General features: G+C 57.7%; 12 protein-coding genes across 12 annotated transcripts; 8 read left to right on the top strand and 4 right to left on the bottom strand.

The window, feature by feature from the left end:
• Positions 1–148: 148 nt before the first annotated feature.
• P884DRAFT_281711 (microtubule associated protein-domain-containing protein) lies at positions 149–3,260 on the top strand. Its single transcript, XM_069443560.1, has 3 exons — positions 149–702; positions 770–1,028; positions 1,095–3,260. Exons 1-3 carry the CDS (start codon positions 592–594, stop codon positions 2,927–2,929), a joined length of 2,205 nt encoding a protein of 734 aa, XP_069301658.1. The 5' UTR covers positions 149–591; the 3' UTR covers positions 2,930–3,260.
• A 1,009-nt stretch (positions 3,261–4,269) lies between these two features.
• P884DRAFT_326176 (uncharacterized protein) lies at positions 4,270–8,304 on the top strand (the record flags this gene model as incomplete). The annotated part of the gene is made up of 3 exons (XM_069445466.1): positions 4,270–5,166; positions 5,266–7,107; positions 8,217–8,304. Exons 1-3 carry the CDS (start codon positions 4,346–4,348, stop codon positions 8,302–8,304), a joined length of 2,751 nt encoding a protein of 916 aa, XP_069301657.1. The 5' UTR covers positions 4,270–4,345.
• Positions 8,305–8,522: 218 nt separating this feature from the next.
• Positions 8,523–9,272, top strand: P884DRAFT_295783 (uncharacterized protein; the record flags this gene model as incomplete). Its single annotated transcript, XM_069444355.1, has 2 exons — positions 8,523–8,813; positions 8,922–9,272. 2 exons carry the CDS (start codon positions 8,523–8,525, stop codon positions 9,270–9,272), a joined length of 642 nt encoding a protein of 213 aa, XP_069301656.1.
• Positions 9,273–9,394: 122 nt separating this feature from the next.
• P884DRAFT_281709 (uncharacterized protein) lies at positions 9,395–12,019 on the bottom strand (the record flags this gene model as incomplete). Its single annotated transcript, XM_069443559.1, has 10 exons — positions 9,395–9,609; positions 9,667–9,802; positions 9,896–10,058; positions 10,272–10,375; positions 10,464–10,566; positions 10,672–10,924; positions 10,996–11,065; positions 11,163–11,207; positions 11,296–11,882; positions 11,950–12,019. 10 exons carry the CDS (start codon positions 12,017–12,019, stop codon positions 9,395–9,397), a joined length of 1,746 nt encoding a protein of 581 aa, XP_069301655.1.
• An 835-nt stretch (positions 12,020–12,854) lies between these two features.
• Positions 12,855–13,950, top strand: P884DRAFT_273981 (uncharacterized protein; the record flags this gene model as incomplete). The annotated part of the gene is made up of 2 exons (XM_069442659.1): positions 12,855–13,287; positions 13,385–13,950. The coding sequence occupies 2 exons, from the start codon at positions 12,855–12,857 to the stop codon at positions 13,948–13,950; spliced, it is 999 nt and encodes a 332-aa protein (XP_069301654.1).
• Positions 13,951–14,396: 446 nt separating this feature from the next.
• P884DRAFT_253415 (uncharacterized protein) lies at positions 14,397–15,834 on the top strand. Its single transcript, XM_069440792.1, has one exon. The coding sequence runs from the start codon at positions 14,751–14,753 to the stop codon at positions 15,759–15,761; it is 1,011 nt and encodes a 336-aa protein (XP_069301653.1). The 5' UTR covers positions 14,397–14,750; the 3' UTR covers positions 15,762–15,834.
• Positions 15,835–17,002: 1,168 nt separating this feature from the next.
• Positions 17,003–17,746, top strand: P884DRAFT_171118 (uncharacterized protein; the record flags this gene model as incomplete). Its single annotated transcript, XM_069437307.1, has 1 exon — positions 17,003–17,746. A coding segment is annotated over one exon (744 nt), but the record flags the coding sequence as incomplete, so codon positions are not given.
• Positions 17,704–19,035, top strand: P884DRAFT_253413 (Abscisic acid G-protein coupled receptor-domain-containing protein). Its single transcript, XM_069440791.1, has one exon. It carries the CDS (start codon positions 17,765–17,767, stop codon positions 18,911–18,913), a length of 1,149 nt encoding a protein of 382 aa, XP_069301651.1. The 5' UTR covers positions 17,704–17,764; the 3' UTR covers positions 18,914–19,035.
• Positions 19,036–20,930: 1,895 nt separating this feature from the next.
• Positions 20,931–21,701, top strand: P884DRAFT_189160 (uncharacterized protein; the record flags this gene model as incomplete). Its single annotated transcript, XM_069437417.1, has 2 exons — positions 20,931–21,355; positions 21,410–21,701. 2 exons carry the CDS (start codon positions 20,931–20,933, stop codon positions 21,699–21,701), a joined length of 717 nt encoding a protein of 238 aa, XP_069301650.1.
• A 276-nt stretch (positions 21,702–21,977) lies between these two features.
• P884DRAFT_189481 (putative competence/damage-inducible protein CinA) lies at positions 21,978–22,526 on the bottom strand (the record flags this gene model as incomplete). Its single annotated transcript, XM_069437437.1, has 1 exon — positions 21,978–22,526. The coding sequence occupies one exon, from the start codon at positions 22,524–22,526 to the stop codon at positions 21,978–21,980; it is 549 nt and encodes a 182-aa protein (XP_069301649.1).
• A 291-nt stretch (positions 22,527–22,817) lies between these two features.
• P884DRAFT_5386 (uncharacterized protein) lies at positions 22,818–25,018 on the bottom strand. The gene is made up of 2 exons (XM_069445956.1): positions 23,776–25,018; positions 22,818–23,692 (listed from the first exon to the last, which is right to left on the bottom strand). Exons 1-2 carry the CDS (start codon positions 24,860–24,862, stop codon positions 23,109–23,111), a joined length of 1,671 nt encoding a protein of 556 aa, XP_069301648.1. The 5' UTR covers positions 24,863–25,018; the 3' UTR covers positions 22,818–23,108.
• Positions 24,847–25,754, bottom strand: P884DRAFT_190573 (uncharacterized protein; the record flags this gene model as incomplete). The annotated part of the gene is made up of 2 exons (XM_069437521.1): positions 24,847–25,562; positions 25,625–25,754. The coding sequence occupies 2 exons, from the start codon at positions 25,752–25,754 to the stop codon at positions 24,847–24,849; spliced, it is 846 nt and encodes a 281-aa protein (XP_069301647.1).
• Between the last annotated feature and the right edge of the window lie 2,129 nt (positions 25,755–27,883).

Raw genomic sequence — 27,883 nt, 5'->3', positions numbered from 1 at the left:
ATGCACATTGTTACTTGCAGCAAGGCGGCTGTTGCCCTGGAGACGGAGGAAGGCGCAAACCAGGATTTGGTGCAGCTTTCACAGTACCTGGCTCTGGGACACAAAGTCAACAGCGTTCGCACTCAACATTTCAGCACCTTTGCGATTCCACCAACCTCCCATCGCTTCTCCTTGTCACAGGCTGGGCTGCCCAGGCACAGTGCAATCGCTCGTTGATTTTCCCCCCCTCTTCTGAGGCGCGTTGCGCGAGTTATCTTTTCTCCTGACGAGGCTTCTGTTTTCCGACATCTCGGCAATGCGCTGAATCCCCGTCTGTGCAGCCGTGCTGAGAAAGGGCTTGGGGAAAAAAAAAACAACAACAACAAAATTTAGCTGCAGAGCGTTGCTGCACGTCATCGTGATCCATGATACACCCCACCATAACCAATCTCTTGCTTGGTTGACAACGCACCGCAGAGTCAAACGCCCAGCCGCAGCCCAAGGCTTACACCAGCAGTGGAGCCGTAGTGCTCCCGACTTGCGCCTCAAGGCTTGCATAGCATTTATCCCACGTATACTACGACACAAACCCAACCAGACAGTGCCTGCACCATGGATACCAGCTTTCTGGCCCAGCAGGTCAATACAATTATCGGCCAGTTGCACGGCCTATTTGACGAGATCGGAGTCCCGCACCATGACCGCGACGCCCGCGAGGAGGAGGTGAGAGAGACGCCATCTTCCAGCTCGTGTTCTGTGACATCTTTCTTTCTGACAGTATTCGCGGCAGGTCTTCGCGGCTCTTTCCGATGCCTTGAACAACCAGGTCCGCCTCGTGACGGCGGAGAAGCAGGAAATGATTGACGAGGCGCAACGAATGATTACGCAGATTCGGCAGATGGAGGCTTCGCTTGACGACAGCAAGCCCCGCCGCGACTCCGACGGGAACCTCAAAATCACATACCCCCTTACAAGGTGTCTGCAGGTGCTCAAGGAAAAGCACACCCAAGTTAGCCGACTGCATCGGGAGCGCTACGAACAGGTCAAGAGTACGCTCTTCCGCGCGAGTGTATGCCCGAAGGGGGGAGAGGCAACTTGAGACTAATGGCTGGCAGAATTGGCGCAGGCCCTCGAATCTTATTCTCTTCACCTCGAGCCAACATTTGTCGAGTTGGAACTGCCCCCGACGGGCCCGAACCAGTCCATCCCTCCAAGCTTCGATCTGTCTCCGGCGTACGTGGATAAGTTGGATGCCGAGTTTACGCGCGTGTATGAGGAGTACACCCGCCGCGTGGCAACAGTGAAAGCCGTCGCCGAGAACATCATCCAATTATGGGCCGAGCTTGGAACCCCGCAGGCGCAGACGGACGGGGCAATCGTGAAATACTACCGCGACGCTCCCGAGCAGCTCGGCCTCCATGAGGAAGACATCGCCCGCCTGCGCTCCAAGAGGGACAAGCTCTTGGAGGAGAAGAAGAACCGCGAAAGGCGGCTGAAAGACCTCAGGAGCGCAGTCGAAGTTCTCTGGGAGAAGCTCGGCGTCGAGGAGAAGGACCGTAAGGCGTTCCTCAACAGCAACCGTGGCTGCGGGATCCGGCAAATCAACGAGTTCGAGGACGAGCTGGCAAGGCTCAACGAGCTCAAGCGGCAGAACTTACACGTATTTGTCGAAGACGCCCGCTGCAGGCTGCAGGAGCTATGGGATGCCCTGTACCTTTCCGAGGATGAGATGCTCGAATTCACCCCGGCCTTCTCTGACGTCTACAGCGATGCCCTTCTCGAGGCTCACGAGCGCGAGATTGCTCGGCTCGAGATCCTCCAAGAACAGCGCGCCCCGACTTTGGCCCTCATCGATAAGCACAAGAGCCTCGTGCACGACCGGGACGAGCTCGCTGCGTCTAGCCAGGACGCCTCGCGGCTGATGATGCGAGGCCAGAAGGGAGAAAAGCGGGACCCCGGCAAGCTCCTTCGGGAAGAGAAGATGAGGAAGCGGATTGCTAAGGAACTCCCCAAAGTGACGGCAGAGTTGCGCAAAGCGCTAGAGAAGTGGGAAGACGAATACGGACGGCCGTTCCTGGTACACGGCGAACGGTACCTCGACTGTCTCGAGGCAGAAGAGCCGAAACCTGGGCCGGGCCCTAGGTCCAGAACGCCCGGCCCAACTCCAACATCGTCCAATTCCGCCAACTCCGGCCTGGGTCGCGCGAAGAGTGTCGGCAGCGTCAGGGGAAGCCAAAGAGGCAGGGCCAAAACGCTGACGGCCCCAAACACGGCCAAGTCGACGCAGCCGTCACAGGGGACGCTCCGAGGCGCGCCATCAAACAGCAGGGGAAGCCCAACCCGACTGCCGGCACGGATGCCGCTTTCCAACCTTAAGCATGGCGCAAACTCTCCAGATCGTCCACAGTCGAGGACCGAGATTGGCGGCGCCCGCCAAGTGAACCTAGTCATGAGGGCTCCGCCGCCCAAGATGCGGGACCTCGTGCCGCCGCCGGAGTTGGAGACGCCAGTCAACCACTACTACCGTTCTGCCGGCCTCGGATCCAGCATTGTCCGGCAGGTCGAGCCGGAGGATGTCTACGACGACCGGTATTCGTCCAGCCAGGAGAACAGCAGGCCGGCGTCTCGGGACTTTTACTCTTCGCGATCCACGCAACTCTCGTATCCTCAAGCACCCCCTCCTGCCCGCCAGAGCTCCAACACGTCTAGCAGCAGCTCCAACAATTCCACTGTCGTCACCGGCTCCGAGAACTGGGAAACGTACGACGATAACTCGGAACCGGAGGAGGACCTTACCGACATCTACCTTGCCAAGGTGCGCGCGGCTCGGGCTGCCAATGTTCCACGGCCACAGAGCCAGTTGAAACGGCATCGTGGTATCCCGCCTGCCCACCACGAGGGCAACCGCATCGTGTCTGGGAGCGAATGGACCGACGAGGACGGCTACTGAGAAGCGCGTCCTTGGTCGGCTTAGCACATGTCTGGATGATTAGCTACGAAAGTTTACGGCGCTACGACGGCATGTTCTGCTTTTCGACCAAATGCTCCGTTTAATGTAGCCTGCACTCTATGTTGCCGAGGCTCTGTTATTTTTCTGGCTCCGGCGAGGCGTTGATCAAATCGGGGCCTGGGTTTTCCATATCACAATACGACTCGTCTCATTTTTTTTCTTTCCCTCTATTTGGCATTGCCGACCACGCTTCTCGGCAATCCCAAGACCGGGTTTTTTTCCTTAAATGCGGATTCCCCCCCCCCCCTTTTTTTTTTCTTCCTTGTCTGGCTGGTGCCAGCCGATAAAGCAGGCTCATCCAGAGCGACTCTTTTGCTTGCTTGTTTGTTTCTCATGTACGTATCTGGTTTGGGTTAGGGTGTGCGGGCAGGAGGCTTCCTCCTTGCATTTTTGTGAGAGGGGCCATGAGCCTTGCGGGACCGAGGACATATGCAGCGGTTGGCGTTCAGAAGGGGGTTGTAACTCTTTTTTCTTTCTTGTTGATCACGCCGAGTCTTTCATGATGGGCACTTTCTACGGAGCGCTCTAAGGAAACTGTCGAGGCGCTGGAGATACCACAATGTGTAACCAAAATTTCTTCTGAGATGCTGGTGTATATGTCCGCCCGGTAGGGAATCTTCGAAGTTGTGGTGAATCATCAGGTATGTCTGGATCGACTGCATGTCTGGTTGCGCGGCAGTTCCAGCTCCCGTCGACGGTTGCATGGTAACCCTGGTCGTGCTGTACGTACGCCAACAGTAGCTCAGGGTCCTCAGTTTCCGTGGCAGCCTTAACACTTCCGACCCCTGTAACTTACCCCTGTACTATGTAACTGAGTGGGCACTGCGTAACTAATCCGCACACTACGCCTCGAATCCCGGTCATCTTCCACGTTGCTGCCGCCTGCGATCGGATTACTCAACCATCCTGAGCTCAGTCGGCGGGCGAAGACCTGCCTGATGATTTACTTCCAACTTTAACAGCACACCATGCCGAAATAGAGAAACCCGCGTACGATCTCGCGGAATTGCCTATGTACTTGGGTATGCTCATGTCCCGCCGCTCGACCGAGAACGGATCGGTATGCTGTGCACATTGCGTTGCTGCGTTGCATCGCATTGCATTACATTGCATTCATTGCACCTGAGCTCACTGCGAACACCAGAGTCGAGAGGAAGAAAAGAATTACGGATATCTCCACAGGGACCTCTTACGAGTGCCTATCTCGCCTTTTGACCTCGCCTGTTCCACAAATCCGGGTTCAAAAAAAAAAGAAAAAAAAAGAAAAAGAAAAGGAAAAAGAAAAAGAAAAAAAGGTGCTTCAAGTTCCCAATCAAGCTGCCCGCCTGCCGATTAACTTGTACTTCCTACCTACCTATGAGCCCTCCGCCTTCATCGACCAGGAGCACCCACGTTGACGCCTCCGGTGCAACAACACCGTCAATTGCAACCTCGACTTCAGCCTTGGCAGCGGCAGCATCCAGAAATGCGAACCCTGCCGTCTCGGCGGCCCTGCAGGGCGCAACACTTGCTTTCAACAAGCAGAAGGCGGCCGCAGCGGTAGGCGGCAACGGCAATAGCAATAGCAATAGCAATAGCAACGGCAGCAGCGCTGGCAGTCTTGGACTCGGTCCTGCTCCGTCCAGGCAGCCGAACCAGAACCATGTCCGCGCCATCACCATCACTGCGGGCCAAGGAACCGGGCCAAACAACCGATCTGGGACGGGCGTCTCGGCCGCATCGGCGCAAGGGCCAGAGCAGCGAGGCGGGAGCGGCGCGCTGCTGGCCGCGACCCGGGCGGCGAGGGATCATGCTGCTGCTGCTGCTGCTTCCACCACCGCCGTCACCCGGCCCAGACCCGTGGATGAGCGCTCGCCGGGATATGCTGGCGGCGGCGTCGCCCGGCACGCGACCGGCGGGACGACCGTGAACACGAGCCTGAGCGGTGATGGGGAATCCAAGGAGGCCGCCGGTTCAGCACATTGGTCGGGTAGGGAACCGGATGGGGGCGGACATGCGCACGGCGGGTTGGTTGCCCAGAGGCTGCTGGAGCTGCACGCTGCCGGCGGCGGTACTGGAAGCCATCGCAGCACGCTGCTCCCGCCGCCCGGCGGCCCTGACGGCCTGACCGGCAAACAGGCGTCGTCGCCATCCTCGACGTCCCCGTCCTTCATTGCCGCCACGCTGGCTGCGAGCAGGTCCGCTTCCCCTACCCGGGGTCCGATCCCACAGCTCGATCTAAATAGTGGGAGGCCCACGCGGGCCAGAAGACAGAGTACGAGTAACGCAAGTGTCAGTGCGAGTTCGCTGAGCTCGAGTGTGATGCCGGAGAAGGATCTCCCTGACACGTCATCCATCCCACCGACTACCTCTCTGGTGTCACTCTTCGAGAGCAAAAGGGGGAAAGACGACGTGGATCCGGTCAAGAAGAAGCCACCGTCGGTCAGGACGGAGAGCGGTGATGTGAGGAGTCAGGCCGGGGGGAAAGAGGCACACCAGGCACCTGGGAAAGCGAAGCCTAAACCAGTACCCAAGCCGAAGCCCGGGTTTTCGCCGGATCATGGGAGGAAGACGGGACTGGATGGCAATGCACGCGGATCCGCCAACGATACAAGTCAGAGGGGCAATACTACGGCACTGGATGGCAGTGATGATAACAAGGGCCGCTCCGATTTGAGACCACCTCGGAGCCCACCAGCGAGCCAGAGCACCGGACACAAACCGATCACGAAACCGAGCGCTTCAGCGTCACAGCGTCCCGTGACACCACCGTCGTCCGCGCCTGACCGGGCCATTTCGAACCACACCAACCCGCAGACGATGAAGCTCCTCAGGACACCACGCATGGGGCCCCCTGCTCCACCGGAGAGGGCTTCGGGCACCACCATGAAGGGACCAGCCGTGCCAGGCACGCTAGGCACATCACGAAACGACCGAGCTGACGCAGTACCTCACGATTACCAAGACCCAACCCCAAAACCGCGGCAGCCACCGCAGAGTTCGACGCCGTCCAACGACACGTTCGTGTCGGCCTCGTCCGTGCAATTGTGGACCATGCCTCCGGTGAACGCCGCGGACGAGACGGCGGACGAGACGGCGGTGCAACGACCCCCGGTACCAAGGCTAAGCCCATCTCCCCGGTCAACCACGACACCCGAGTTCCAGCCACCTCTTTTCTCGGACACATCAACCACGAATCTGACCCTCGGCTCCCTCACCAACGCAATAGTGGCGAGCAATATTGCCTCAGCCCGCCTGACCCCGACAAGCAGTTCGCAGCCCCCTCCCGTGCCCGCGCCTCGCCGATCCGGCCGCAGCCCGCTCCGACCCCATCACACGGCCGACAGCATTCGCTCGCAGCTCGGGCGGGGAGGGAGCGGAAGCCGATCTCCGAGCCGGCGCAACGCCCCGCAGCAGCAGCAGCAACAACAGCCGCACAAGACGGGCGTGCTGCTCCAGACCCTCCGCAGCCCCCACACCTCCCTGTCGGACGACGAGGACGCCCGCAGGCAACAGCTGCACCACCATCACCGGCGGCGCAACAAGGTCCTCGGGGGCGGCAACCGCAAGCATGCGCACCACGAGGGGTCCCGCCGGCGCTGGCGCGACGAGATCACGCCGCGGGAGCGGCGGCGCTACGAGGCCGTGTGGGCCAGCAACAGGGGGCTGCTCCTCCGGCCCGGGTGGGCCGTGCAGTATACCGCGGCGGACGGAGACGAGCCGGAGGGGGGAGGGAAAAGGGAAGCGGAGGCGGACTCGCAGGACGACGACAACAATAACAACAACAACAACAACATCTTGGACCAGAGCCGGGCGCCGCCGGGGCGTCCCGAGGCCGAGCTGGTGGTCAACGTGGTGGCGCGCGACATCTGGAGCCGCAGCCGGCTGCCGGCCGACGAGCTCGCCGAGGTGTGGGACCTGGTCGACCGCGACCGCCGCGGCGCCCTCGGCCGCGACGAGTTCGTCGTCGGCATGTGGCTCATCGACCAGCGCCTGCGCGGCCGCAAGATCCCCGCCCGCGTCAGCCGGAGCGTCTGGGACAGCGTCGCCGGCGGCGGCGCCCTCGGCGTCGTCGTTCCCCTGCCGCCCAAGACCCCGGCGGGGTCCAAGAAGACCGGGCAGGGATGGAAGGGGTGGTAGTAGGAAGGCTACAGAATTGCCGACTCACCGGCCCAGCGAGATCGGAACGGCGGAAACAGGGGGAAAAGGGGGGGGGGGGGGGGCTCTATCTGGCATGCAGACGGGGCATCCGTGCTCCCCAGGAAGTCGGCTTTACTGCTTGGATCGGGTTCTCGGAGGCATGTTGCCTGCCGCTGGGGGACTTCTCATCCTGACCGCTTGGGAAACAGGCGCTACTGGTTGAAACCTCGGTATCAATCATTCCGTTGCTCATCTCTGTCCCTGGTTTATTTTGATATTCTCTCTCTCTCTCTCTCTCTCTCTCTCTCTCTCTCTCTCTCTCTCTCTCTCTCTCTTTTTTTTTTTTTTTTTTTTTTTTTTTATATTCTCTCTCTCTCTCTCTCTCTCTCTCTCTCTCTCTCTCTCTCTCTTTTTTTTTTTTTTTTTTCCGAAATCGTCTCTGAGAGCATACCCCAAAGATACCCCTTTAGACTAGTACCGGCAATGCATAGACAAGGGTTTGTTTGCTTTCCTGTCAAAGGAAGGACGTGTCGGCTTCTGACGTCTCACATTGTCCCTGGGTTAGAGGTTAGTATTGTTCTCTCAACAACAACAACGGGACGCCAACCATTTGCCGCCACTGATGTAAAACCCCCTTTGAGACCCCTACTGCATCCGGCTGCGCCTCTCCGCCATTGTGCTCTTGATTTTTTTTTTTTTTTTTTTTTTTTTGCGTTTTTCTCTGCATCTCGAGGGATTCTGGCACCATGACACTGCTTGACCTGCATCTTCCTTCTTCAGACTCAGCCTGGCACCGTCTCACCGGCGCTTCTCCTCTGCCTGGCCGTTCTGTTCCTGGTGTTTAAGTCTTTGTGCAGGGTACTCTGCCCGACCTACGACCCACGCGAGCCACCGGAGCTGCGGCCCAAGATCCCTCTGATCGGACACGCCTTGTCAATTATAACTGAGGGAGGCGGTTTACTATGGCCGGCTGTAGTGAGCGAAACAATTTTCTTTTTCAAGCAACCATACCTTGCGACTTTTTGCTCACCCCTTACCTTTCTCACTTCCCACTCCCTTACCCTCCCCTATTAGTCGACCAAAGCAACAACAACAACAACAACAACAGCGACAGGCTGTACGTGATCAACCCGAGCGCGCTCATCTCGGCGGCGCTGCGGACTACTACTACTACTACTACTATTGCTACCGCTTAGGGAATTTGACCGCAAGATCACCGTACTCACTCTCGGTCTCGCCCCGCGGCTGCTGGCGCCCAGGGCGGTCGCCGCCCGGTCCCGGATATAGGCGGCGCTGTACGAGCACTACCGGGCCGGGCACGACCAGGGGCCCGACGCGTCGGCCTTTGTGCGGAACCGCGCGGCGGCCAAGCGCCGGATGGGCGTCCCGCCGCGGGACCTGGCCTCGGGGCGAGATGGACATCCCTTGGATCGCGCTGACCAACAGCATCCCGTCCCTCTCCTGGCTCTTTGTCGGCGTCTTCGCCCGCCCCCCCCGACTTTTGCGCGTGCGGGTGCGCCAGGAGCTAGCTGGGGCGACCACGGTCGTCGTCGACCGGTCGTGTCGTCGGATCGCCGCCCCGTGGTCCATGCCACCATGCCACCATGCCACCGTCGACGTGGACCAGCTGGGCAGGAAGCCGTTCCTCCTAGGCGCCTGCGTCCAAGAGGTGCAGCGGCTCTACAACAAGCCGTTGCGGCTACCGGTACGTGCTGGAGGACACGCTGCTGCGAGACGCCGACGGACGCGAGTACCTGCTGAGAAAGGGGCCTACCGCTCAGTGGTTCCACGGGGTGGCGCGAACTTGAACGAGGACGTCTGGGGCCCAGACGCCGGAGCCTTCCGTCCCGAGCGTCTCATCGACACGCCGCCGGGGGAGGAGAAGAGGCGGCGCGGTTCGCTGATACCCTTCGGTTGGGGGGGGGGGGGGGAGTACCTCTGTCCCGGCAGGAGGTTCGCCGTGACCGAGATCACCGGCCTGGTAGGGGCCGTGGCGCTGCTGTTCGACGTCGACGACGTCAAGGGCGTCACGGTGCCCCCGATTCGAGCGGGATTTGCTGGTTGCGCGATGGCTGATCCGGACTGGAAATCGAGTGATCCTCCTAGGGCGGTGTTCCGGCGGAGGAAAGGGTGGGAGAATGCCCAGCTGAGGTTTACTGTTTGAGGTTGCCAAAGAGGGCATAATTACAAGACAGCACGATACCACTTGGAGTTGATACCCTAAATATGTTTCTGGGATTCGATCTAGGAAATCACCACATATTAGATGAATTGTTCGGAAGCTAACTAGGAGATAAGATCCGTGAAACTGATTGTCGTGACGCCAACGGTCTTGCCATCAGCCAGGCAGAAACAACGCAGGATCCCCTCGTCAGCTCTGAAGTCAACGCCGATTTCGTATTTGAGTTCATATTCCACACAACCCGATACCGTCCTCTGCCTGAACATGGACATGTCGACGTTTGCGAAGTCGACACGAATACTGCCGACATGTACCACCCCTAAATTCGTAATCATTAGTCGTTGATGTTGTCCACGTCAAATCGAGCACGACATACCAGAGTCGTCGTAACGTTCAGGGGCCGAACCAAGGTTACAGGTGTATAGGTTACTTTCGAAGGTGTATGAGCTCTCGGCTGACCATGTTCTCCAGACCGTGGTAGTCCTATACGTTGACTCGGAAAGTTCTTCGCCCTGCCACCCGTTGTTAAATAATAATCCTGGTGACTGCTGGTTGCGGAGGCGTAGAATTGGGGACGATTCAAGGATAATTACCGGATGACGAACCTTATTGATCAGCCAGCTAATGCGCCCAGCACAGTAAGGCTCACCGTCCCAATCCTCGAAGGCATACTGTTCATCATCAATGCCCGGCCGGAAGGGCATGCCACATCTGAATCCGTAATGACGCCGGCAGATGAGCGTGCGCGGCATCACTCCCTCGAGGCCCCTGATAGCTGCACCACGAACGACAGCAGCTTGGCTAGCATCGGGTTGTAGGTTGAGTTAGCAATTAAACATGAGCTGCTCTGCTCTGCAAGTGGTGTTGAGTTCATTGGCATTGGTAAGAAAAGATAGCCAGATAGAAGAAATGAAAGAAGAAAGAAAATGCAATTGAAGGAAAAGAGATGGACAACTAGAGGAAAGGAATGAAGCTCAATACCAGAAAGTCGGACGGATGCATTTGATTCGGTTGATGGCGCACCAGGAGTCCAGTTTGTGCTTCAGGTAGTCCGAGTTCCCAAAGCCACCAACAAGAACGACGATCTAATATTAGTGGGTGTGTCAGTCTGATGATGCTCTGTTGCTCCAGGCGTGAACTTCGAGAATCGCTCTGCGGTCAAGTTGAACCTACGTTGATTCGCTTTCTCTTTGTGTGCGCGATGTGCTCGACCTGCTGATCGACGAGACAAAGCACGTCCTGGACGACTGGATCAAAGATATGCTCCATGTCGCCCCTGGTACGCACGATGGCCGCAGTGTTAGCAGGGTGCGCAAAGCAGCAGAGTCCTGTGATTCAAGGCGTGTGGTAATTAATTATCCCAATCTCTCCAATCACAAACCTTGACAGAATGACGGCTGCCTCTTCTGGGTCGTAGTGCTCCTCGTCGAATTCGCCTTGCATGTGGATGGGATAGATCTCGAAGGACACGTTCTCCGAGATACCAAAGCTCTGCTTGACCTTTTCAAACGATGCCATGAATTCGCTTCCCGGACCTCTCCGTCTGAGCGGGACGTCTTCGAAGGCGGACCCGAATCGTTCCGCCATCAGCCTGAGGAAGTTGCGATCGATATATGTCGATCCGCACTTCCCTCCTTTGGAGAGTGTTGAGTCGTCAGATTCACGGTAGTTCCTTCCAGGTCTGGGAAGTTGGGGAGTCGCATACCGATGCCAACACAAATTTCGTCAAACTCAATTGACGGGAATGTTTTTCTTATCGTATATGTCGTGATATCCTTCGCTCGTTGGCGTTATGTCCAGTCACGACGACACGTCTTTGGAACTTCTTGGGAAGTAATAATTAGGCGAGAGGGAGGCCTCGATGAAACTTACCACAGTCCCGCCTCCGCAGTCGAGAATGAGGACGTTATCTCCGGTCTGGAATGCATGAATGTTTTAGCTTGAGGCAGGACGGCAATAAGACTGGTACAAAGTCAATTGGCACCCTTCCATGGCTTGCACTCACCTTAACAGCGTTCACCGAACCCGGACGGAGGTCTTTTCTCAGTGCAGCCACAGCCGCCGCTTCCGGCTCGGGGACCATACGGATGGTGTCAAACGGACGGGACCCGAAGCCAGCCGCCTTCGCGGCTTCCCACGTCGCCGTCCGCGCCTTATCCGTCCATATCGCGGGCACGGTGAGGTAACACTCCATTGGCGTCATGTCAAAGACCTCGGGCGTGATGCGCATCTTGAGGTTGTGGATGACGAAGCGGTAGACCTCGGTCAGGAAGTCCTGGCACACCATCTGCGCGTCCTTGCCCTCGGGAATGTGGAAGAAGGCCGAGCCAGCGGCGTCGTGCAGCGACGGGTCGTCGAACTCGGCCGTCTCGGCCGATGTGTCCAGGAGCAGCTTCGTCCACGAACACGACAGCATGCCGCGGCGCACCTCATAGCCCCAGTGGTTGCGGCGAGCCCCCCGGTTCTCGGCTTCATAGGCGATGACCGTCGGTGTCTTCCAATTGCCCTCGACTGGGCGTCCGTCGCCCGGCCAAGTCCGGATCACATCAATGTCGTCGATGCTCGTTTTGTCCGAGGTTACGTAGCTAACCCCTGCGCACGAATGATGTCTGTTAGACGAGGGCTTCCACCACGCAATTTACTAGACGACGTGGCTCACCCGTGAATGTGGTCCCGTAGTCGACTCCGAGGATGATCTTCAATCTTCCGGCTGACTTGACGTCCGACATGGTATATCGGGGTGAATCAACCACCATCTGGAGTATGGCCTACTGGGTTGAGCACAGTTGCAGTCAAGAGGTCAAGCGGTTTGTGACAGAATGTTGAGCAGATCTCTGACTGTCCGGCATTGCGTCCTTCTTGAGGGCGGGAGCCGACAAACGGTGTTCTTGGGGCCTGGCTGGTCTATGGTTGGCCTCATTACATATCCGAGAGACTGCAGGAAACCGCAGGAAACTGACATACCGAACACTTTTCACTTTTCAGGCACCTATGGTAGCGCACACAGATGGTTTGAATACGCGCACGTTTAAATATCCGGTTGCAGACACTGCTCCGCTGAGCGACCGTTGCCAAACGCCGCTCCCTTCGCTTTCTGCCCATGCCCCCGCCAGGCTTGCAAAATTACCAGCAGACAATATTCTGTTTGTTATATTGTCGAGAGAAGTGTTTTGTGCAGCTTTATCCTGGTCGCTTGCCCTATCTATCTGATCTGATTTCCCACCTTTGTCACAGTCCATCAAGTTGAAGTCCAGTTAGACCAGGATGGCGGAAGAACCCCGACGGTCGACTGCGGGCCATCGCAGAAAAGTCCGTTCCGCAAGGTTAAGAGACCTTTTGTGGTTGCTACGATCGCCTTTTCAGTTGGACGATTTGGAGAAAGAAGAAGAGCCTGCCTACGGGCCCCTGGTCTCCGAGCTGCAGAGCAAGATTCAAGAACTCGAGAACCAGCTCCGAAATGAGAGGGGCCAGCTCAATGAAATGCGGAATATGATCTGTGCCGAGCGGAACGAAAAGGAACTGCTTCGTCAGGCCATGGCGAAGATGGAACTCGAGCGCGACACCATGAGCCGCAGCGTGCAGAATCAAGAAGAGCAGATCCGACAGGTTCAGACACTAGTCTTCGAAGGCATTGGGAGCGATTCGTGGGCCGCGGGCGACGACGGCACTGTTCGTGCCGACCTCGAGAACCTGCATAGCCGCCTGAAGAGCTGGGCCAAGAAGTATGCCATCGAGGACATGCGCGAGATCAGAAAGCTGGTGCCTGAGGAGTACAATCCCTTTATTCAGCTGTTGGCCGAGGTAGTTCATCTCAATTCCGGAATGTCGAGCCCCATCGAGCATCTCGAATCCCCGCTCATGAACAAGAAATCTCCTGCCATGTGCATCCAGGGGCTGCTCGCACATCACGTCTACTCCGGGATCATCAGCCAGCCGTTTTTCGTGTTTGGGGACAGGGGCGCTCTACTGCAGAGTGTCTTTGAACAGATCCAGCAAGGTGAGTGACTTTGCGCTGCGATCAATATTACCAAATGGTGTTCGCTCGGCCTCGAAGATGCTAATGATCTGCTATGGTATTAATAACGAATATAAAGTCGACCAAAACGAGTCGCACATGCTGCGCGCAAGGACGCTACGGCTCCTCGCAACCCCACCGCCCAGCGCGAACCAAGGGAATGACACACATGACAGCTACAGATCGCTTCAGAAGGCAACCTGCCGCGAGCTCGCTGGCGTGTTTTATAACAGCCCAGCCAGGCATCTGATCAAGCCGGCCGGCCGCGCAGACGGGGAGGCAGCCTCGCAGTGCTTCAACGACCTCGAGTCGATAATGCAATATGCAGGGGAGCTGTCCCACAGGTTGTGGTCGCGCCGGACGACGCTGCGTGTGCGAACATTGCACGATCTCCGGGAGACGTCGTTCCGAGAGGGGTTCGAATACATGAGGGCGCACCCGCTCCATCGCCTGTACGAAGATGACGATCGGTGCGACGGCTGGTTTGCCAGTGTCGTAACGCACCCGGCCGTCGTCGGGCTCGGGAGCAGCGACGGCAAGGACTACAGTACCCCTCGCGTGTGGATCAAGGCGGAGGTATGGCTGGCTGAAGATGCTGCCAACGGAGCAGCCCGCGGAGGGGAGCAATCTCGTGTTTACAAGTAATTAGCAAGGCGACTTAGTTCCAAGGGGTGCCCGCCTCCCAGGCTTCCCCGAGCCCTTGGGAACTTTTCGGTTGGTCGAACAATCAACCGCTTCACCTGAGCCTTGCTGTCATTTAGCTGCCAAGAATCGTGTCGCTTCCACATGGAATCGATCTGGTCTGCTTGTACGGATGATGTATGTACTTGTAGTGACGAGCAGAACGGGACCGAGCCAGACCTAATTCCACCTGCTTCTTTCCCTCAATGTCATGAGAGGTCGTGGCTCCACAACGTTCACTGCCGTCCCTTGCAGCCCCGCGGACCGAGGCAGAGTGCGGAGCCGAGCTCTTGGCATCCTAATTGCGGGCCCGGAACAGCCCTTCGGAAGCAGTGATCCAGCGATCCAGCGGCTGGGCTGCGAACCAGGAAGCTACTAAGTAGCCGTTCATGCGACGAGCGCGAAAGTTGGTAAAATATCCCTTTTGGCTTTTTTTTACTTCCAACCGTTACGGCCCGGGTGTTGATTTCCAGAATTTCTACTCACAGGCGATAATAGAACGATTTTTTTTTTTGCTTCCTCCAAGCACAGTCAGCGGTCCAGAGGATCGTCACCAGAAGAGAGCCACAACACTCGCGGCAAGCGTCGCCCTGTGGCACCCCCCGCTCGTTGTAATTCCACCAATCCGGCGGCAGCTCTCAACGACAGCGACAACTAGTGTAGCGGCCGTAAGCTGCAAGAGCTTCGCTTCATCTTCTCTCGCATCGATCCTCAGCACGACTTTACCGCCCAGTGCGGTTACCTCTTCTCACCAATCCGTCACAATGGCCGACGCAGCAGCTACCATACCCACCCCCGAGCCCGATGGGCCAGCCGCGGCCCCCGTCGCCGACCTGCCCTCGGGCGAGCCCATCCCGTCCTCGACACCGCCCTCCAAGACTCCGAAGCGCCGGTCGATCCCGCTCGGCGCCCTGCTGGCCGCCCTGCCCTCCAATGTCGACGCCTTCCTCACCCGACTCGACAAGTGCCTGTCCACGCCGTCCGGCATCGACACGGTGATGCTCCTGCTCTGCTACACGTCCAAGTTCGGCGCCTCCGTCCTGTCCTCCCTCTCCCAGCCGGCCCTGCGGCGCTCGGCGCGCGAGTGGATCGCCCTGGTGGCCTCCCTCCCGCGCGGCACCACCGTCGTCTTCTCCTCGCCCGCCGCCGCGGGCAACACCAAGGCCGCCGTGCCCCCCGTCGCCGCCCTGGCCCTGCTCCTCTCGAAACGCCTCTCCGCCCTCTCCTCCCTCCTCAGCGAGGCCCGCATGATCCTGCGCCTCTGGGCGCTGCTGGGCATGTACTTCTGGGCCCGCGGCCTCGTCCGCCGAACCTTGTCCAAGTCAGCAACAACACCCGAGAAGCAGGACGGGTCGGCCCCGTCCAGGCTCGAGACGGCCATCGAGTACCTGCGCCTCGCCCTGTGCGTGGCCTTCCAGGCGCTCGAGAACGGCGCGTACCTGTCGTCGCGCGGCGTGATGGGCTGGTCGCCGGCGCGGCAGGGCGAGGCGTACCGGTGGAGCGCGCGCCTGTGGGGCGCCTACGTCGGCATCGAGATCGGGCGGCTCGCGGCCGAGCGGTTCGGGCCCGCCGGCGCCGACGGGACCGCCTTCGCCGCCCGCCCCGCGCGCGAGAAGAGCGAGTGGGCCAAGAAGATGGCCCGCCAGCTCGCCTGGGCCCCCCTGACGGTCCACTGGGGCAGCGAGAAGGGCCTGGTGAGCGAGATGACGGTGGGGCTGCTGGCGAGCATCCCGGGCGTGATCCAGATGCGGGACCTGTGGGCTTCGACGGCCTGAGTTTTGGGTTGTCTTGGTTGTCTTGTTCGTTATGATGGTGCTGGTGCTGGTATCGGTGCTAGTATCGCCTTGAGGAACTAGCGGTATTCAGGCTGGGAGAGTTCTCATGCGATGGTCCAAGTTTCCAACGGCATCGGGCAACATGTCAAGCTATCTAATTACAGCATGATTTTTTTCGCAATGTCTGGCCTCCGTTACTTGTAAATGGTTGATTTTTCTGCGTGCTTCCTAGTCCGATGTATATGAACTCTCTTATGGCTATCCTATCCCACCTGCTTTGTCACACGGGTTCATAGTGATCAGAGCGAGAGCTTGGGACTGCCTGGAACATTAAGTAATTACCTGATCCAATTCACGGCATCAATTCACAGCCCGCCTGTTCTTACGAGTAATCCGGGTAACTAGTCTTTCACCCCTGGCTTTTCCAGCTCCATTGCCTGAGGCTGCCTCCAAAGCGGCCATTTCTTGTTGATTGGTAGTGGAAACGTTGACTGCAGAATTAGGCAGAAGGGTGTTGAGGGGGGAGGGGGGGTTGGTTAAGAAACGCTGTGGTTTGGTCACTGCTACGGAGTACTGGTAGCCGCAAATACCTGACCCTGAGAAATAAATGTATGCAAGGCACGGGTGGTGAAGAATAACCGGCGATTATAGGAGTCTAGTCTACGAGCAGGTCAATACCTAGGGAAAAAAAAAATGAAACCGGGTGACAAAGCCAATAATTATGCGGCTGGCAACACGCGGAGGAAAGTGGTATTGATTCTTTACTCGCGATTTCAGTGAAGCACGGTTGCCCGGCCCTGCATGGAACCGCGGGACCGTTGTTGGTCTCTCCCTGGTAACTCACTAATTAATGGTCCATGCTTCCCGTCCAGGGTCGCTGCACGACTTCAGTTGTGACCCCGGCCTGGAAGCGCTGGCCAATTCCAACGTTCGGAAACATCACTCGCAGAGGATCGAATACCTGTGAGAAGCTTGCATTTCAACTAATCAAAACCACCATGACTACATAAAAGAGATTCATGGTCTGTCAACTCTTCACCAGATTTTCTCGAATCCCCTTGTATTTTATGATGCCCACGTTCTCCGTCGGAAGCTCAGAGCGCTGCAGTCGCCACAGCCCGCCACAGCCGCCGTCTCCCAAGCGCCATCCCTGCACCGAACTCGATACCCTCGATAGCAAGTTGGACGATTAGAGCGAGATCATGACGCGGCACGCTATAGATAATGATTCGGGAGCTGCTGCCGCCTCCTGCGGTCCCGGTTCCTGCTCCCCGACCACAGTCGATAGCCTCTTCTCGACAGCCGTTGCCCTCACCCCCGTGTTCCTCACCTTCGCCTTCGCCTTCTCCCTTGCCCTGACTCGCCTCTTCCCGGCGCTCGCTCGCCTGCAGCAGCAGCAGCAGCAACAGCAACAATACCAACGGGCCGGTTTCCAGGGCTCCAAACAACCACCAGACGGAGGAGGGATCTCAATCGACGACGGCCAAGACCACTTCCTGCCCGCGTCGGCCCCGCCCTCCCTGCGCCAGGCCCACGCCGAGCAGGCGGCCCGCTCGCCGCGCCGCCGTCTGGCCGCCGCCGCCTTCGCCGCCACCGTGGCGCTGGCGGCCGTCCTGGCCGAGCTCATCCTGGCCGAGATCCTCGAGCTCGAGGGCGTCGTGCTGGGCGCCCGCGCCCGGGCCGCCGCCCTGCGCGTCACCATCCCCGCGCTGCTCGGCATGCTGGTCGGCGCCGTGCCCGTGCTGGAGGCTCAGAGCGTGCTGGCCTCGAGGGGATGGCGCTTCGGGCGGGACGCCAAGGGCAGGCTGGTCTCGAGGGCGTCCTGGGCCGTGCTGGGCTGCGTGGTGGCCGCGTGGCTGGCGGCGTTCTGGCTCGTCGGCAGGGCGGTCCCCCGCTCTGCGGCCGGGGGGATCGCCCCGGCCGGGGACGAGGAGTGGTGGAAGACGGCCGGGCTGGCGAGCGCGCGGGGAACCGGCGAGGGCTCCCACTTCGATAGCACTGCGATGACGATTGGGAGGGCGGCCGGCCTTCGGACCGCCGAGACCGGGCCGCTCGGGGCGCGGGCGTTTGGCGGGACCGGGAAGGGAGGCTTGTCCAGGGCATGTCTGGAGAGGATCGGGGTGATCGGGATCTCCCTGATGGCGCTGCTATCCGGGTTTGCCAGCGTGTCGAGTCCCTGGCATACGTTTGTGGACAGCCGGACGTACCGGAGACGACCAATCACCGACGCGGACATTGCGCGGAAGCAGGCCGGGCTAGACGCGACGAGCGAGTTGCTGCTGACGAAGCGGCACCGGCTGAGGTCGCTGCAGAGGAAAGCGCAGCTGGCCGCGGAAGGGATGGGCGACGGGACGCCGCATGGCGTGGCGACGGGTTCGGGGAATGGACTGATGAGCAAGGTCATTGGGTCTCTCAAGGCAATGACGGGTAGCGGCGAAGCTGCCGAGATCAAGGCGCTTCAGCTCGAGATATCCGGCCTCGAAAGGATGGAGGCGAACCTGGCCGCCTCCCTCTCCGCGCTCAAATCCCGCCAGGCGGCGCACTCCCGGGATGGTACCGCTCTCGGCCGCCTGCTGGCGGTCCCGCGGTACGTATTTGCCAGCTACTGCGTCTACCGCATTCTTGCCACGACTCTCACCACCTTCCGACGCATGTATTACCCATCCGCTTCCTTCTCCTCTTCCGACCCCATCAACCGCTTCCTCGGCCTGCTCGCCAAGCATTGGGACCCCAAGCTCGACCAGATCGCCTGGGCACGCCAGATCTCGTTCCTGCTGTCCGGCGTCATCCTCGCGGCGAGCGCCAACTCGGCCCTCCAGACCCTCCGGATCTTTGCGAAGTGGGCCCCGGGCCTGCTCTACCAGGCGCAGGCGAACCTAGCGTTGCTGGTCGGGCAGGTGGCGGCAACGTACGTCATCAGCGCGGCGCTGCTGATGAGGAGTAGCCTGCCCAAAGACGTGAGCCGGACCGTCGGGGACGCGCTGGAGAGCGCGCTGGAGCCCGGCTTCATCGACCGATGGTTCGAGGGCTGGTTCCTGCTTGCCAGTGCGGGAACGGCAGTGGGAATATGGGTGGGAAGGCATGTTGGCCCCAGTTTCGGAGATGAGTGGGACGAATTTGCTGGGGAGGAGATGGGCCAGAAGAGGTCCTAAATTCGCTCCGCGGACAGCCATTTCTCTTTATCATCATGTTAAGAGCGTGTACTGTACTGTACCATGTTTGTAATCTACGTAGTAATAATATTGCGTCGCGTCTGTTGCGCGGTCAAGGCTATCACTCCGGGAAGGCTGCCCCCCTCCCTCGGGTTTGTCTGTCTTCAGCAGAATTCGAACTCGAGTGATGCGAAGCCCGGAGCCGGAGGCCTAGCAAGTATTCGTCCCATGTTACTGTACGGATTACAAATTCTACCCAAGACTATATATATATATATCTTGCTCGGTCATCTCAAACACAGCTTATTATCTGCACACACACACACACAACCGATCACTTTGGTTATCAGACATATATTTTGGAGGGAGTTTACAGATGCTGCTCGAACATCAGCCGCATGTCGCGCGGCATTCGTCCCGAATTGTTTCAGTAGCTTGACGTTCCTCAGATCGAGTTGCAGCGATAGGGTATTGATTCTCGATTGCAGACCTATTCAAGACCAACACTCGTATGATTCTGAATGGCTCAGAACTGTCTTTTTAAGCCTTCTTTTAGGGACTTGGCGTGTCATGCTGGCTGCTGCCATCTTTCTGATCCTGACTTCTACAATTCGGTGTTTGGATGAACGTCTCCAAAGTCCACATTCGAACAGACTCCCTTGCAAGCAGCAGGAACCCTGCTGTGGGGTGCTTGCCGTCTTGGGGCAGCACCCGACCCGACCAATCGCTGCTGCGCCGGGGGCTCATCCGGGGCTTCTCTCAAACGCAAGCCCTTGTTTTCGTTTCGAAGAACCAGCTTCTGCCGCCCAACCCCATTGGCCTTCCGTTGCCCAAGGCCGCGGCGGGCGAAAACAACGGTGTCACCTCACCATCCATACCATGCTGCCCCGAGTGACGTTGAAACGAGGGATATGCAGGACGAAGACGTGCGATGAGCGCTCGTCATTCGAATCGCCGATTTTGACTTGGCTCCGAGTCGAGCAGGGTTGTCTTCCTTACCTTCCAATAGACTACAGCAACTTTTTTGGCTGGGAAGAGAGGACTAGAGCGCCTGCGCAGCAGCCGAGCGTTGCGATAAGCTGGTATCTTCAGCTCCCGGAATCGCGGCAAGAACGCAATGAATGATGTGCTTTCTTAACATATCCAACCGGGGGTGGCTCATGCCCAAAGGTCAGCTATCCCAGCCCTCTCTTTTCTTATTTCTCTCTCTCTCGGCTGAATCATTCTCTCCGCAGAGGTTCCGCAACAACCCTCGAAGCTCTGTGCTTCTTTCGATTCTCCTAGAGCCCGTTTGTGCGTGGTTATTATCTGCGGGCGCAAGCGGCCGCTCCTCGTTTGACCACCACAATCAACGTTGAACGTTGCACCGCATTTCGCCGCTCGTCATTCTTCCCGCGGCCGGCTGCCTCGTTTCTTTTGCGTGACCAAGAGATATAGAACGCCAGCTGGGCTGTCGTTCCGTCATCTTGCGCGCACCTTTCTCAGCTGAGCCTTTGCGACAAACTCTCACGTCGGGGCATAACATAACCAAAACCACCGGGACACAAGAAAGCACGTCTCCGGAAACCATATGAGCCGCGTACCCGAGATCGCGCCCTGCAGATTCCATCAGCCGCATTGACCGCACTGTCACTCGCGTGGGGACTTGGCAGTGTTGCCCAACGGACCGGATCTCCCGCTACAGCGGTTCCCCGACACTGATTGCGTTTCGGGTGGTCGCGCAGAGAGCAAGGTCTCTCCACCTGCGCAACGAGGACGCCCTGGCCGGCCAGATTTTGCCGCGGACGTTCCGGGTTCCTTGAACGTGGACAACTAAGGGCGGAGCAGCCATCAGCTAGCCGAGTGTGTCACTGGCCAGGGACTGTTGGAGGTTGATTGATGGTTGGAGACCTCTATCTTCCGCCGAAGCCCAACTTCCTCTCCTCGTTCACACACTGCCTACGAGGCGTGACGTCGATCCAATATGGCAATCCACGGCAGGTCGTGGGCGTCAAGATGGGCCTGGTTTCCTGTCGTGATGGCCTCAACGGCCTCTGCTCTCTCCCTTTCTCAGTTTCAGCCTATCACCTCGGCGACTATCCCGCTTAGCTGCATCCTAGCCTACGACACCGAGATTCCCGGCTGTGCGATAAGTGACTTTGTGGAGGGAGCCACCTGCTCCTCATCGTGCTTGAGGGGGCTGAGAAGGTTGGAATACGCTCTTCAAATCGTCTGTGACGACGCCGACGCGCCCAAGATATCGCTATTGGGACAGGCACTGGAGGGCAATCTAGCAGCGGTTCTCTGCCCGGGTAGATCCCCAGACGCCACGATGTCGAGCTCGAGCGAGAGCCCGACTTTGGTACCCCCTAACACCACCACCCTCACCACCACGCTTGCTGCGACGCAGCGCACGCAACTCACATTCACCACGGTTCAACCTCCGTCCACAACGTTGACGAGGTCCACTGCCAGGACGGAAACGGATACAGAGACAGGGACAGGGACAGGGACAAGGGCGGAATCAAAGACAGAGGAGCCAACGACCTCCATATCTTTGACCAGCACCTCGCCTACTAGTACTGTCACGTCAGATACCCCATGGCCGACGTTCGTTCAATTCACAAGCTCAACTACTGCATCGCCAAGTTCTACGAGCACGGCCGAAGCTCCCGAAGAGACCGATGGAGTCAGATCGGGCGGCTTCACTCCGTTTGAGTTGTTTCCCAACAGCTCAACGCAACTTATCACCTGCTGGATGACAGCGGTTGCCATCTCATTGGCTGTCAGTTTCTTGCTTTTACAGTAGGCCTTTAGGCGGCAGAATATATGATCTCAGAAATCACCACAAGATAGCTGAAAAGATTTGCTATAATCCGTAGTCCATTTGAATAAGTCGGACCCCCTGGATTCGGAACACCCCACCTTTCGTACACTTGGCATTTGGGGCGAATGTCTACCGGGCAATAATCTGGCATCCAAAGCGCTTAGACTGAGTATTCCCGTGTCAGCTCCCGATGTATCTTAAACTCCGGCCATCGTCAACCCGGAATCATCTCAGATAGTTAACCCAAACCAGCCGCCATCAACGACCCTCGTCCTGCTTACCCTCACCACTCGCAACCAACTCCCCCCTCAACCTCGCCAGCGCCTCCAGCACAGTCGCCTCCCGCACCTGCTCCCTCGACCCAGGGAACTTAAACGGCCCAAACACACGACTCCCTCCGGGAGACGCAACCGCAATAAACACAGTCCCCGCCGGCTTCCCATCCTGCAAATCCGGGCCCGCGACCCCCGTAGTCCCAACCCCCCACGTCGTCGTGACGCGGCGCGCGCCCTGTGCCATCTGCGCGGCGACCTCGCCGTGGATGACGCCCTCGCGCGCAATGAGCGCCGCGTCGACGCCCAGCAGCTCTCGCTTCAGCTCCGTCGCGTACGACACGACGCCGCCGCGGAAGACCGCGCTGGCCCCGGGGGTGGAGGTGATGGCTGCCATGACGCCGCCGGCTGTGAGGGACTCGGCTACGCCGAGCGTTTCATTTGCTGCGCGGAGGAGGCGGACCACGTCGGTTGCGATGTGGGATAGGGTTTCGGTGGTGTGGGGGATGTAAACGAGGTTGGTGGCAGATGGCATGATTTCTGGACGCTTGGGAAAATTCCCAAGTTTAGCGGGTGTTGGGACAGGAGAAGAAGTGAAAGGGTGGTCGACGGAGTGATGCTTTAACAACGGGGAAGTCGATCAGCGGTGAAAGAGAAAGCCGTGTTTGAGGGGTAGACAAAGCTCAACCAACCACTTCGTGAAGGACAGTACGATGCGATATATGTACCTCTGCCCATGCATGGCTACCTTAGGTATCAAGGTTCCGTTGCGCGCTGTATCCAATCATTCCCGACGTACCCCCAGCAACCGTGCCTCGCGCTGGGGTTTCGCCATGTATGTGGCTGACGACCCGAGAATGTAAGTCACCGTCCTGTTCGCCAGCCTGCTTCGTCCGTCATAGGTTCACTGATGTGTGCTCTCTCTCTCCAGCGCCATGCATTTTGCCAAGACTGGGCGGGAGGGCAAGCCCGAAGACCAGTTTGTCGTGAGGCTCTACGTCCGAGACTATCCCCGTTTCAAGCTTGAGATGACCAAGGCACGTGGCTCGTTTCTTTTTCAAGTAACCTCAAACCCAGAGACCCCGAGACGAGTTGAAGTTGCCCGCGGGGGAGCCAATCATGAGTCCGTCTCATCATCGGAGCTCACCGGAGTTATCGAGCGTGCTAGGGATCCCAACCGGAAGCCCGATCGCCGCCCAGGCATCTTGTCGTTGAATTGCCAACCGTCGTACCCAAAATCTGCCCCGGCGACAGCGAACATAGCATCCAGATCGTACCCGTCGAGTCGTTGTTCTGTGATGCAACTGACGCTTTTGAGATTGCGGAACTGCCCTTGAGAGACGGCTTGGGCAAGATGCACGAGCCCGGTTGCCAGTCGCGGAAGCACCCCCTGGGTCTCCATATTGTCAGCTACCATGACTTGTAGCGAGACAATGGATCGAGGCAGGAGTCGAGTAAGGACACTGGCATCCTCGTCTGCCGAGTCAACGGCGCCGTGGTATAGTAATCTCGAGCTCAGAAGCAAGTTTCGGAGTACGGGAAAGCTGTTCAAGCTGGCCAACAGCTCGGTGGGTGACCTCCCATTCCCACCGGGGGTGTGCTGCAGCGGCGAGATATCGAGATGTAATGTTTGGAGCGTCTCCTTGTTCCTAATCAATTGCGCGACTGCGTCGGATAAAAGGAAGTCATCGTCCCTCATAACTGTTTCGGCAGATGTTAGTCGTGGTACGAGTGATATTAGAGAATAACAGTGACTGTGCCGAATGATCAATCCAAGAACCCACCAGATTCGTAAGAAAATGTCACGAGGTTGCCATAGCGAGAGAGGAATGACGATAGATCGGACCCGCTCAGCCTGCTGTTAGCGATACAGAGGTTCCGAAGATTGGGAAAATAACCACGGCGGTTTAAAAGGCTAAGGCCGACACCGTCACAGATGTCGATATACAGATTTCTTATAGTCGAAGAAGCCAGCTCGACAATGCCGTCTAAACGAGACCCCAAGCTCTCGATGCAACACATGATTTCGAGTGTCTCGATGGGGAGGGTCGAAACGCCGGCAGTCCTCAAGGCTGACGCGGGAATGCCCTGGAGAGATGCACCTGCGGTGAAGCTGAGGGTCTTGAGATGCGGAAGGCAGGCCAGCAGCAGACCGAGCAATTCATCGCCGAAAGGTCGATATTGGTCCGGGCTGAACGGGTGCCGCAGATCTCGGAAAGGACGAATAAAGGCGGAGGCGTCAATGCCACGAACTTGGGCAGCATCCTGGAGGACAGCCTCGGCCGAGTCCCTGGAGATGCCGGTAAGAAGGTTGACGTTGATATGTAGTCGCTTCACCGACGCAGCCCGATCCCGGTTCCGTGCCACGGCCCGGAGGAACTTTGCGAGACGCCAGTCAAAGTCGTATGCATCCGCGTACCAAGAGTCGCCGTACCCGGGAATGAACTCGTGGTACAGAATCTCTTGAGCGAGAGGGGAAAGTCTCCGGGATACCAAGCTCATGGAATGCAAGGCCAAGATGTCCAAGGCGTACCAGGAGGGTTCATCGCGCCGCTGCCCCGTGGCTGGGAAGTAAACCTGAGGCGTTTCGTGCGGCCCTTGGCGACAGTGCAGGCAAAAGTTGCTGAGAATCAGCAAGATCAGCTCGTTCGAAAGGCTGCAAAGCGTTGCCGACCTTGCGGGGCGTTTCAACTGCATGGTGCAACAAACCAAGAAGAGAAAAGGAGGGGCGATTCCAAACTGGCTTATGTAGAGAGAGGGTCCTTTTAGCGCTGATATGTAAAGGATTTTCCTATCTATCTCTTCCCTTGCATTGTTAAGGGGAATAAAGGAGGGGTAAGTAAGAACAGTCAATTTTAAAGTGCCGCCCATACTCGAGTCGCGTAAGACTGCAGATCCGGAATGCCAAATACAATGTCCTCCTCCCCCGGCCCCGGATCTCTAAGAAAGAGAAGACGGAAGCTAAGTATCAACGGGCCACTAACCACATTGAACAACCCGGGGCGTGTGGCATCCTGTGTGATCACGATTCTCTGTCGCTGCACCGGCACTAATCTCCCGAACGACCTCGTTGTCGTTGCTCCCGACCGGACCGCCTGGGGTTCTTCCTCCCATTTCTCTAGAGAAATCTGGCCTTCGGAGCGATCGAACTTGGCGAGTAGAACGATCTTGACTTGATGCATGGATGCGTCGAACCACCATCTCATATCTTGTCTCAGCCGATGTAATGACTCTGAATATCCAGCTTCGATCACCAGAGTTGGCCAGTTGTCTCGTCCTCCACGCTCAGGGAAAGGACCGCCAGTTGAATCACCTTCTCCCCCATCTCCACCAGGATGGCCATGCGTTCGAAGGGTAGTAGCACCAATCGGTCCCCAGCGGCCCGATAAGCCTGATTGGGTAAGCTTGGAAATAAAAATCATATCCAAGCTTCGGTGAAGTCTCTCGTGGACGGTGGTCGGGACGGCGATGACAAGGACTTGAGTGCTTGCATAATACCTCCGAAACCGATATTTGCGTCGGCGGGATTCCCTCGCCTGTTCGATGGCGCAGAAATCTCGAGGGGAAACATCTGTACTCGATTTAGCATTGGCAACATACACGCAAAATCAAGGGAACAGTCAGTTCACCTACCAGTAACAATGAGAATGTCCCCTTCGACATGATCGATCTGCTCGTGGAGCTCGTCAAGGGTTGTGAACCGAATGGTCGGGTCCTCAACCGGCGCCAGAGCCGGAGCTGGAGCTAGGGGTTCTGCTGACATTGTGCTTGTGTTGTCATGGGTGAAGAGGTCAGTTTTGGTCCCGGCTCCGACAGCAAACGATGCTGATTTGGACGGCGAGAACTTTGAAGAGCTCATAGTGGAATATGTACTAATCGGCTCAGCAATATCAGAGTATTCGTCAGTATTTGTTAATTCATCAGGATGTGTACGTCATGTCAGTGCCACAGTTTGGAGAATCTGGGTGCGATTGTGAGCGTGTGTTCAAATAAAACGATTAACGAACATGGAACTTTGGAAGGAATGGGCGGCTGCTGCAGCTGCACATGCCCGCTGAAGCTACCAAGGCAACTTCTGGGCGGACCATGAAGCTCGCAAGAAGGCATGAAGTTAATAAAAACGTCGGCAAATCAACTGGGCAACGACTACATAGTACACTATCCTTGTGCAGGTGGGATCTGCACATTTTGTATCTCTTCCAATTCGCGAATACCGACCCCCAAACATTCAACCAACGACAAGCAGATCTCAACACGTTTGTGTCACCCCATGCAGCAAGCCGAGAACTTGAGGGTAGCTTTTGAGAGGTCCACACACCTGTCTTGATGGGCCTGGCTTACGCAGAATCGGAAAGCCAGGGCTCGAGGTATTACTATGCCTGCCTCCGTCGGGGCTCTTCTCTGCGCCGAAGGTCTGGCCAAAGCTGAAGTTTCAACCCACAGCTGATTGGATCACGCATCCCAACATCATGTAGAACTACAGAGCTTGCTATTAGTGCAGAATACACGTATCGGCTAGTGTTGGTGAGAGCAGGATTGCCGTTCAGCAATCCAAGTGCCGCAGTATGGTCCGTGCCGATTGGCCGTGGTTGGGTGGCCGGAGGCAGGGATGGCATTGCTGCCTTCGGGGATGGGCTCAACTAGCGAACTTCCGTGCGGGTGGCAGCAGCGGGCCCGTTGTCCGGCAGGGACCTCAGCCGTCCATACCACGAATCACGCCTCGGGCGGGATAGGCACTTCCAAACCCAGCCACTTATCGTTTCTCGGGATCGCTTGGCATGGATCAAGGTCTACGCCGATCGAAAGTGGCGAGAAAGTCAAGAAAGTCAAGATCAGATTGCCTCTGAAGTCGAGAAAAACTAAGCTTCGACTGCTGGCAGGCAATTTGTCGGCCATCGTCGAAGGAGCGCTGGGCAAGTTCTGGGCAAGGCTGGGCACAGCTTGGCAACGACGGAGGAAGTGAAAAAAAAAAAAAAAAAAAAAAAAAAAGTAAAAAAGAGGGCCAACATCCACCCCCAGCTGCCGTCTCACGCCGCTCTTGAGTTCCGTGCCAAGTCGCACTATGGTGTGGGAAAGCGGCGTCGAAGTTGCCCGCCGTGAAGTGCGTCTTCCGGAGGTGCTCTAGAGAAAAGGAAGGGAAAGTCAAGCCGGTTATCAAGCCAATCGGGTAGCTAATGTCGTGTACAGTACAGCAAACTATTGGCAAACCTTGTAAAAGACAACAAATGTTGGGTTATCGGCTCAAGATCGCACGGTTGGTGGAGTGAGGCGCAGGACCGCTGTCGGCTCTGCAGTTGCCGCCTACCGGGGCTCTGGTCCACTTCGCGTGCCCCGTGATGCCCCACGAGAAAGCCCAGCGCCACCCCGGTGCAAGGATGTTGAGAGATTCCTGCAAGGTCTGCATGTTCTGCGCGGCCGGGGCAAGAGCCGAACATCGTAGCTTCCGAGAGGAGAATTTCCATATAAACTGCGACGGGCGCGCTTCCTCCCCCAATGGTGGCCCAATCTAGATGCTTGTTCCCACAACGCCGGGCGCCGCTAGGGGTGCAAGTTCTCTTCCTCCTCCGTTGCTCTGTCGCCGGGTGAGGCATCCTCAATCACTGCACAACCTATCGATACACCTCGTATATACGCGCGGTTCTTTGTCTTTTTGAACAGAAAACAATATTTCTAATTCCGGGCCCTTCCGTTGGGGGAACTGGCCTTTCGATCGCGCCTGAAAAAAACGAGGAGACCTAATCCTGCCCTTTCCGCTTGAAGGAAGGACCAGGCCGGGCCTGAGTCAGATCGTCTTGCGAGGGAACGCTTGCAAGTGCCAGTTTCTTGCTCGGTGATCCCTCCTAAACGTGTCAATCGCAGTCCATCCCTTAGCCGAATATTTGGTCCTGGAGC

Source organism: Thermothelomyces heterothallicus (genome assembly GCF_042370625.1).
Source record: "Thermothelomyces heterothallicus CBS 202.75 unplaced genomic scaffold P884_scaffold_1, whole genome shotgun sequence".
In the NCBI taxonomy this organism is placed as follows: Eukaryota; Fungi; Ascomycota; class Sordariomycetes; order Sordariales; family Chaetomiaceae; genus Thermothelomyces; species Thermothelomyces heterothallicus.
Note: the sequence above shows the minus strand (reverse complement) of the source record. Positions and strands in the feature narration are given on the sequence as shown.

What these genes read in the sequence shown, in the direction of transcription:
- P884DRAFT_253415 (XM_069440792.1), top strand. Translation starts at nt 14,751, where the DNA reads ATGGCCGACGCAGCAGCTACCATACCCACCCCCGAGCCCGATGGGCCA.
- P884DRAFT_5386 (XM_069445956.1), bottom strand. Translation starts at nt 24,862, where the DNA reads ATGGGCGGCACTTTAAAATTGACTGTTCTTACTTACCCCTCCTTTATT. An exon ending in GACATTTTCTTACGAATCTG is followed by an intron (nt 23,693 to 23,775) that starts GTGGGTTCTTGG and finishes CTGCCGAAACAG; the next exon opens with TTATGAGGGACGATGACTTC.
- P884DRAFT_281711 (XM_069443560.1), top strand. Translation starts at nt 592, where the DNA reads ATGGATACCAGCTTTCTGGCCCAGCAGGTCAATACAATTATCGGCCAG. An exon ending in GCGACGCCCGCGAGGAGGAG is followed by an intron (nt 703 to 769) that starts GTGAGAGAGACG and finishes TATTCGCGGCAG; the next exon opens with GTCTTCGCGGCTCTTTCCGA. An exon ending in GCGCTACGAACAGGTCAAGA is followed by an intron (nt 1,029 to 1,094) that starts GTACGCTCTTCC and finishes AATGGCTGGCAG; the next exon opens with AATTGGCGCAGGCCCTCGAA.
- P884DRAFT_253413 (XM_069440791.1), top strand. Translation starts at nt 17,765, where the DNA reads ATGACGATTGGGAGGGCGGCCGGCCTTCGGACCGCCGAGACCGGGCCG.